We start from the raw sequence: 10,287 nt of genomic DNA on the forward strand, positions 1-10,287 counted from the left end.
GTCAAGAAATGCTGGAGGATACGTTTACAAAATAGCAAAAAGCGGCTGGATAGGGGAGATGATTACAGAATGTGGAATTCATGCTGCTTAGTTCATGCACAAGTCAAGGTTAATCTTCTACGGTGAAATTTTCTAAATGGATAATTATTTTGGTTTTGCTTGTTCAAAATCTTTTGTAAATTTGAAATGCCATTAAATATCCACTTTTACGGAATATACAATCTGGCTATGTTGACAGCAGAGAAATTCCCAAAACTAGAAGCAGCTGCTATCCCACTGACTTCTATCATGAAATCAGAAGAGTGGATACTCACAAAGTACAGTGAGCTCAGTGCTCTGCAAAGTGTATGTGCAGTTTCATTCACATCTCATAACAGCCCTCTGAAGTAGAGTCAATAGAATTATCCCCATTTTACAAATGAGGAATAGAAACCTAGAAAAGTTATGACACTCCTAGGTCACAGCTACTAAGTAGTAGAGTAATATGTGATGAGTATAAACTGACAGTGTTCAGAAATTAAATCATTTTTGAAAAAGAAAAATACTGATATTTGATGTTTTGTGAAATGTGTAGGCAGTAAATTTCTTCCAGAAACCATACATTAGGTTTTTGTCTTTCTAAGGCTAACAGAGTACTTAGAATTCAGTAAAAGTTGAGTGAATGGACTACCAGCATTCTCTCTTCCTAAATTGTAGATTTTATCCATTGCTTCCTGTTTAACATTCTATAGAATTTTCCTAATTCCGAATTTTTTTCACTAAAAAGGCCTAGAGCCAGATTTTATGTGGCCCGAAGTTTATAAAACTTGGGGGGAGGACTCTATAAGGAAAATAATAAAAAATTATGAATACAATCTTCCAGGACTTTGAAAGGAGCTCATGGGAAGTGAGGGCTCTTGAAGTTTAAACTTTATTAACTTCCTGGTAAATCTACCTCCATTCTGAACTATATTAAATATCAGCTCCCAGAGGTGGAGCTCAATCACTTCTTCCCTTTCAGCTCCCATAAATGTGTTTCCCTCCTTGCATACATCTTTATAAAATTTGGTCAGTACTTTTTGCATCTGTCAGGTATGTCCCAACCTAAAAATGGCTTTCGAAGCCTCTTGATAGGTAAGCAGGCTGTACCCAGAGCAAGGGCAAATGGTCTGATCACTTGCCTTATTTATTAAGAATAATTATTGTTTCTAAGTAACAGTTACTTAAATAGTTCTGTTGCTTAAGCTGAAAGAATGCAGTGGTGATTAAAAGTTATTTTCTTGTTTTAAAATCTTCTAGAATTTTAAAATGAATTCTAGAATTTCTAGAATGTGTTAGAAATGAATCAGGTAATTTTTCTTAGTTATTAAAGTTTTATTTCTTAAACCTTGATAATAATACATATGTATAAAAAATAACTTGCCTATTCTAAATTTTGAATTTTATTTCTTGATTTTTAAATTGGGTGTTTGTTTATAGAATTTTAGTTTCTCAACTAAAATTATTTTAATAAAAGCAACAGTAATAAAATTATATCCTGAGAAAATTTGGTACCTGCAGAAAATTTTGCATTTCACAGGAAGATAATTTATCCTCTCTGCATAGGGACTTTCCTTGGAGAGTAATTTTCATAATTGAAACAGCTAAACTAAATTGCACTGTTATTCTGTATTTTAAGTTGTAATATCAGTTAGAGATATTGTTAAAAGATAAGCCTGGGATATGATGAAAATACAAAATCTGATTGTTTTTAAAGCAGTTGTCTCATCACCCTGAATCTTATGGAAGTAAAATAAGATTATGTATTTTGCTATTTAAAATAAAACATATTAAAAAGGTAACAGCAAATTTTAATTCTGTAATCCCCTTATTTTCACAGAATAATAGTCTCAAACAAAATTTACTATTCTTTGCAAATATCATTGGGGTAAAAACCTCAAGTGTCTACCTGTTAACATTGGGCTGCTTGAGCAGAAGGGTAAACAACTTTACAGGAAGGTTCCTTTTCTAATTAAGGGAGTCTCTTGTGGCTGCCTCCACATATATTTTTACATAATATGTTGATGTTACAGGACTCATAGAAACTAAGCAACTCATTCAGGAAATTCCATAGCCAGCATTTTAGAAAAAATGGAAGTAAAGAAACTAAATTATTTTCTAGAAATTTTGACTTTGAAAAATTAGGATTTTTTATATGAACATAATTATAACAATTAAAAATTTAAATAAAAGAGAGCTATGGTAATACTGAAATTATTGGTATAACATATATTTTAACTATTGAATTCTGTGTCTCTGATAAAATAAGAACCTCAGTTTAGTGGATTAATGAGGAAATACGTAGTAAACCAGCAGCACCATACTATATGCCAAAGAAAATACAAATGTATACTTCTGCACACAGTTGGGCTGGGGGTGTATAGTGGACGTCAGAGTTGGGTTTGACAATAGTAATTGGTCTGTTTTGATATGTTGGTTTATCTCCATCCAGCATTCTGTCTTGTTTTTTAATGAATTTCAAAGTGAGTTGCAGAATCAGTACCCTTCTTCCCTAAACACTTACAAATGAATATCAATAGATTTCAATTCTTTGTTTATAATTCTTTTTTGATATAAATTTTCCTTACACTGAAACATACAACTTAAGTGTACCATTCAGTGAGTTTTAACAAATGTGTAATATACATTCGTGTAACCCAAACTCTTATCAAGATAGAGAACATGCATGTATATTTTAAAGATTGTTCAATACAAGGTATACTTTTAAAAGTTTGCTGTGTAAAAGAAAATTTTACTAGAGCCATGTGAAGTATTTGAAAGTATTCCCTGTACCTCATTGTTTGTTTTGCCTAAGTGAAAGCATTTTGCCTTCTCATGTTTACTGTATGGAAAGATACTAGAAGTCATCTCTAGATATAAACCTTGAAAAGAAAGAAAAATTAGAAGTAGTTCTTGGGTGCATTATTGTATGTCTATAGCTATCTGTGTGTTTACCTGCATAAGCCATACACTACAGTGCAACAGAAATTTCTCCTTGTTAATCGAGATTTTGTTCTGAGAATAAAATGTAAAGCAACCACCTAATTCTTTAAAAAGTACTCTTTGTGAAAACTTTTGTTTTGGAGGCTGGGGATCCAATTTGCCTTATACTTTCAGCTTTTCTGGAGTTACAGCTCTGTAGGTAGTAAAGGAAGTGTAGGGCCTTAGACTTTAATGGGAGATTTTTTGTTTGTTTGTTTATTTATTTACTTACTAACAAGCACATAGTGATTTCTGTGGTGTGGGGCATTGTAGATAATCATTTAAACCAGTTGCTCCTGTTACAAAACATATCTGGGGGATAAGCACAGAGAAAGGTAGGTGGAAGATTATAGCTAGCATATTAGGTTCTGTTATCCAGTATTTTCCTTTGAAGCCATATAAAGAGTTGCTTGTAAATCATCCATGACAGTAGCAGCCTGTGCTGAAGTTGTGTCTGTGATTTTTAAGTTTATCCTGTTGGTAGCCTTGAGAATTTTAGTGTATTTAAATTCTACTTTAGAATGACTTTGATAATTGAGAAAATACTCACAAGATAACTGATTATTTCAACCAGCTTAGAATAGCGTGTTAATCTTCTTTGAGTACATCTTCTGTACTCCTTACAATCCTCAAGAAAATTTTATTTTTGTGTTGTTCTTTGTTTTTTTTTCCTGATGTGTTTATACTTAATACCCTGTTTTCAGTCTGAGATCCCAAGTAAACAGCCTGAGACACCCGATGATATCATTCCTCAAAAGGTAAAACACAAGTTACTATAAAAGAATGCAAAATACTTGCAGTTTTTTTTAAGTGCATGGTAGACTAGACTAACTTAAAAGATTGACTTTCAATTTGCTCTTTCTGTAAGTTTCTTAGAGTTAAAAAATTGGTTTCATTGATACTGAGAGCTCTTCAAGTCTTTCTCAGCTTTGCTCTAATTAGCTTTCTAGGGTCTGTATGCTGCTCACTAACAGGCAGAGTATTTATTGCTCTCACCATAAAATGTATATGGCTTCATATGTAAACTAACAAGTTCTGACACACGTTAGTAATGGGCAGCCTGACACCTTCAAATTTTTTTTTCAATTACTCATTTAATTTTTTAAGTACTAAACTGTGTATTTTGAGAATGCAAGATATCCTCTTCTAAAATTATTTTTTCAATCAGAAGGAACTAACAAACTAAGAGTATATGATCACTTTTTAAAATTTAATTCAAATTTATTTTAATTTTTTAAAAAATGTATAATTGTCTTATTTTTCCATAAAGATTCTGTACATAACTCAGTAAAAAATGTAGTTCTTTAGAACACAGAAATATATCTCAAAATATTTAGAGAAGATGCTTATGTTTCCAAGTTTAAGTCTGTAGATGTTGTCCCATAAGTTCACTGTCTTGCCCATCACTAACTCTGCTTTCATCTTTTTGCAAATGAACAACTGAGTCGAAGATAATTGTTATACTTCATGTAGATGAATTGTTATAGTATAAAGTTTACTACCTTTGTTTCATTTCAAAAATATTGCAATATTCTTATTAGTTTGCTCATCTGATTGCTCTTTCCATAACTGTAATATTATTTTACATCACTTTAATACTCTCCTATGTTATGTAATATATTTCAGTTTCCATTTGCTGTGTATCGTTCCTCAGTTAGCTTGCAGCTCTCTTTATTTTCTAACTCTGTACCTGAAATTAAAAGTAGGGCAGTTGGTTTCAATTTGATATTTTTTTATCTCGAAATTGGTTCAATGTTTTAGTCTAAATATTCCAACCGGTTAGAAACTTCCACTTTAGTTGGAAATCATTTTTTTTAAAAAAAGTTCTTGCTTGAAATAAGCATTATTATAGACAGTGTATATTGACTACTTGCGTTTGAAGTGTAGGCCAATAGAATATTTTTAATTAGATACTCCTATAGGAAAGGAGAAGTAAAATAATATTTAGAAAGAGAACATTTTAAAGTATGTTTCAAATTCCATCTTTTTTTTTAATTCTTAATACAAAGTCTGGGTCTAATTCTTATTGAGGAGCCTTTACACATATAAACTTTTCCCTCTGGCTTTACATCTCTGTAGGAATTCTTAGATCTTAATTTTTTTTTTTTTCACTGTATTATGGTTTGAAGGAAAAAAAAGATTTAGGTCAATTGGAGAACCTGTTTATAAGATAATTATTAATCTGAAAAAGCAATGCTCTTGTATCATGCCAAAAAATTAAATCTTTTCTAATGTTTCTTTAATTACTTCTTCAAAATGGAGTTATTTGTGTTCTTGATATACTCATTTAGTAAGTTTATGGGTCATATACTTCTACACAAGAAACAAAGAAGATGTTTTAATTAGTGATACCAACTTGGAGTGGCAGGCCAACCAGACAGTGTCTTCTGGCCTGAAGCTGGTTGATTCCATGTTGGGTCAAGACTCCAAAGGGTTGAGCCATTTACACAGTTCCAGTGAGACCTCAGAATATGGAAAAGAACAGGGCAGTTCTGGGTCTCTACCGCCAATTATCTGAAGTTAACACACATATGATTCCAACTGAATGGCTGGTTCTTCAAGCCTAACCTACTTAACTTCCCTCGTGCTCCTCACAGACTAGACACCTTCTTTGGAACTCAGTGGTCTGCAACACTGGGCTTTCTCTTCACTCTACTGTATGGAGAGGTTTTCTGATACATCAGTGAGGCCATACTGTACTAACGTGACACGTTATTTGACTAGAGATGGTTTATTTCTATTTCAGGAAGAACAAAACTGCTAATATTGTTGCTTTATATATGTATTTTAAACATCAATGGAAACTAAAACTAGAGAAACTTAACCCAAAAATCTGTGGGTTTACTGTGTATAAATACAGTCTATTAAAAATCTGTATAAAAAAGTAACACATAAAAAAGTCTTGACATCATACTTTCCCTAAGGAAGCCTATATTTTAATTCTTGAAGATAATTATCTGAGTCTTTTTATTATTTCTTAGAAACCTGCTCGATACAGAAGAGCCGTAAGTTATGACAGTAAAGAATACTACATGCGACTAGCCTCTGGCAATCCAACCATTGTCCAAGATGCCATTGTCGAGAGTTCAGAAGGTGAAGCTACTCAGCAGGAACCAGAGCATGGTGAAGACACTATTGCCAAGGTCAAAGGTCAGCCCTTCTCTTTGATTTTAGTCATTTTGGAGCCTTCCCGATATTTGAATTTATATAAAAATATGAGCAACTGTGAACAGGAAGGCCAGCCTTAAAGGTATATGTAAATATATTTGCCATCTCAGCCTTCCTAAGGATTGATATTTATTTGTGAGTTTGGCAGAATTCTCAGGGGCACCGAATGTTTTAAGTCCCTGATAACTAAATAAATACTTATAAAATTAAAGCCACTACTGAATGTGCCATTGCTACATGTTAGCCAACAGAAAGCAAAAATGGGCTTTCTTCCTGTGAGCTAAGACAGATTATTCCAAATCTATACTTTATGAATTTAGTAAAACATACATACTATGATGAATTGGACCAAAATAGCCATGCACTCTTTCATTCTGTACTTTTACACACGTGTGCCTCCTGCCTCCTTCCTACAGCTTCTTCATGATCTGGACCTTAAACCCTCCCCAGCCTCAAAGACATTGGTCAGATATCAAATCATCCTTTTCTGAAGCCTTTTCCGACTCCCCTGTACACCGAGAGCACTCTTGCTCTCCAGTTTCTCATAGCAATATCAGTGATTTGTCACTGCTTTATATTTTCCTAAATTATAAGTTTCTCAGAGGTAGAGACTATTTTTCTTCTCACTTTATAGCTTTTGGCACTTGCCTAGCACAGAATGGGGATTCAGTCAATATTGAATAAGTAAATCAATCCATTTTAACTTTTTTAAGCCTATGACTCACTGTAAATTCAAAAGTCTGACCATATTTTATAAGTAAAGCCCCAGAATGTAAATTAAGAACTGTAAATTAAAAATAAGCTATACATCTATTGATTAAAAAACAAATAGTATGTGACCATGTCAACAGAAAACACCATGATCCGTTTCTCCTATTATCATAATATTCTTATTCTCTCTCATGATGACTCTGACTTACTAAACATTCATACTTGATCTAACATTTTCATAGACTCTTTTAAACTTTAGTAGTTGAACAGAGTTCACAACCTTCTGATTATCTTGACATTGTACCAGAAAATTTATTGATATAGTTCTAAAACTGTATTTACTTGGTATAAGCCAAGATATAATTCACAGAGATAGTAAGATGACTTGTGTTTGGGTCATTGGCACTTAACTTCTCTTGGCCTTATTTTCTTAATCCCTAATTGAGCTAAAACCACTGCTGTAATATGCAAAGTGTTATGCTAGACATGGAGTTGGAGGTTTTGAGTCATCGAACTAAACATTTTGGAGCTATAAGCCTTTCCCCCTTGTGAATGTTCTCAGCAGGACTCGATCTCTCTTGCCTATTTATTATACTCTTTCATACATGAAGATAAGGTTCTTCCCAAGGCAAAGCAGAACCTCTGATAATTCATGTTCAAAGGATAGGATTTCAACCTATGCTTTTCTAGCATTAAAAAAATTATTAGATGTAGACAGTAAAATGTTTTCTTAATATGCAAATTAAATGACATGTCCTGTATTATAAAGAATTATGTTCTTTATGATATGATGATTTGATCAAATTTATTCATGTATGACCATACTGCTACTTGCGACATGAGTCTTGAAATAGTCCTTACAGGCCCTCCAACTAGGTGGGATCTCTTATAATCATGTTTATAACTTGCTGTCTTTATTCTTATTTCCTGTAGTAATTGATCACTTATTCAAAGTCCCCTCAATGGCATTTGTCCATAAGCAACAGCATCCTTACCATTAATTATGTTAAACTGTTTATCATTATCATCTGATACTTAATTAAAATTTTCTATTAACCATAATGCTGTGCTTTTTTACATGAATTACCTCACTTTGTCCTCTAACAATCCTCTAAAATAGTATTTTTATCCCAGTTTTACAGATAACTGGAGTTCAGAGAGGGCAAATAAGTATTCAAGGTACACAGCTGTTTAACTCCAGAGACTGTGTTGTTAACCACCGAACTGTGCTGCCTCCCTGTACTTGCCAGAGTTTTCTCAAATTGGGAGTATGTAAGAGGGACTGCGTGAGACTAAACTCTTCCCCACATGGCTTCTGCAAGGTCACATGGCCCTCTTGGTTATAATCCTGTAGGTCTGGTTAAGCCTCCTTTAAAACGGTCTCGATCTGCACCTGACGGAGGAGATGAGGAGAACCAGGAGCAGCTGCAAGACCAGATCGCTGAGGCCAGCTCTATAGAAGAGGAGGAGAAAACAGACAATGCCACCTTGCTGCGCCTGTTAGAGGAAGGAGAAAAGGTACTGTGCTTCTAAAAAGTAAGGATTGTATTTAAGTAACTTGTTTCCATTTTACAAGTCGAGTTGATAGGGTATTTACGTGATGGCAGAAGATAAATATTTTAGCCTCTGTAACAAAACACAGTATTAAGCAACCTTTGGATTCGGTACTCTAATTCCCTAATCTTCAGGATCTTTTGACCGATCTGAACACACTAAACAGCATAAAGTTTCAACAGATACAATATTAACGGTTGACACCTAGGTCACTGTCTTCCTCTATACTCTTTATTTGACTGCATTTCTTGCCATAATTCTCTATTGCAAACCTATCTACACAGCACATTCTGGCCTTTTTCTGCACTTCCATAATTCCAGTAACCACCTATAAGAAGCTTCATCCAGTCTGTACCATTACCCCAGCCTTGTATTTAACCACTGCTCTCCTTCAGTCACAGAAGACTACCTTGCCTCCCTGTTTCTCTCTCAATCTCCTATACCTTGCTTACATCTCCAGTCTCATTTTACTAACTCTGCCTTGTAGACTGAACTCCCTTTAGCTTTATATGCCTTGCAGTTCACTCATGTATGATGTTATTTCTTTATTCTGTGCTTAATTCATTGTCTTCTCTTCCAAAATGCCCCTCTCTTCATCATTTGCATAACCTCTATCCTTATAACTCCTATTTGATACAGCCTCATTTATCTGGATATCTTTAATACTCAAATGTAGGAAGCTTTCCTTGAGCGTCTTGCCAGCTCAGGCTTGGTTAGATACCCCTCCTCTATGCTTTTGTAATGCCTTGTATGTATCACTCTATCATGTCATGATTATTTTTGTTTCTGTGTCTGTCTCCTCTAGATAGAGAGTTCCTGATAAGCAGGCACTGTTTCCCATTTCTATCCTATTGCTTTACACAGCTCCAATCATTTAATAGACACTCAGTAAACCTTCACATGAAAGTTATTGATTGAGTAAAGAAAAGGATAAATGAATGAACGAATGAATTAATGTGTAGTGATAATCACCTTTTTAAAGGATGGTCTTTTTGCCTGTCATATTAAATCTTGATATAACCCTTAAAATCCTACCTACTAAGAAGTAGTAACCAGAAATTAGGATATAATTTTAAAAATTCTTTTCGAATGTGTGGCTTAATTAATTTTGAATAAAAATATTTTTTTAAATCCTGTAACTATGAAGTACATTACATCTAAAGGAAGCACAAGAGAGGCTTCTGGGGTCTAGGGAATGTTCTGTTTCTTGATCTTGGTTGCTGGTTGCATCATATTTAGCATTTGAAAATTCAAGCTCTGCATTTATGAAATAAACATTTTTCTGTATGTAATACTATAATAAAGTATTATAAATAAAATATTTTACTTAAAAGTACAGTGTTTTTCTGTAACAGTCTACATTTTTATTATTGAAATAGTTCAAATGTAGTGATGAAAATTGACTTACATTTGCATATTTTAAAAAACATTTTCTAATGCTGTCATTTTTTTAAACTTTTAATCTCATGACTACAGTTTTTGCTCTATTTGCTTTTAGTTTCAGTAGTACAGGAAGTGTATCAAACTGACATTTATTTGACATTTGTTTGCCTCTGGTTTAGTTAATTTTTTTTTTTCCCTTGACTCATGTTGAACTGGGTTTAAAGAAAGAATTTTTACTAAGAACAGATCTGCTCACTGGAAAGAAAACAAGACTTACGTTGAGCGATTCGGCCACTCCTTCCTCCTATGAGGAAAATACAACTTCTGCCAAGTTTGGCTTTTTACAATGGCACAGCAAACAGTCTGTCAGGCAGGCAGGATCCAGGTGGGAGCAAACAGGGACAAATTCCCCAGTTCCAGTTCCAAGAGTTGTTACGGAAAAAGAAGAAAGCGAGCTGTGTGGAAGAGAAG

General features: G+C 33.7%; 1 protein-coding gene across 1 annotated transcript in view; it reads left to right on the forward strand.

The window, feature by feature from the left end:
- The window catches only part of WDFY3 (WD repeat and FYVE domain containing 3), a 214,038-nt gene that overhangs the window by 156,428 nt on the left and 47,323 nt on the right, over positions 1-10,287 (forward strand). Inside the window, exons 43-45 of the mRNA XM_011356329.2 lie at positions 3,705-3,758; positions 5,982-6,150; positions 8,234-8,397. Of these exons, the coding sequence (XP_011354631.1) occupies positions 3,705-3,758; positions 5,982-6,150; positions 8,234-8,397 (387 nt within the window). The remainder of the gene's footprint in view (positions 1-3,704; positions 3,759-5,981; positions 6,151-8,233; positions 8,398-10,287) is intronic.

The sequence above is a fragment of the Pteropus vampyrus genome, unplaced genomic scaffold (assembly GCF_000151845.1).
Source record: "Pteropus vampyrus isolate Shadow unplaced genomic scaffold, Pvam_2.0 Scaffold25, whole genome shotgun sequence".
NCBI lineage: Eukaryota > Metazoa > Chordata > Mammalia > Chiroptera > Pteropodidae > Pteropus > Pteropus vampyrus.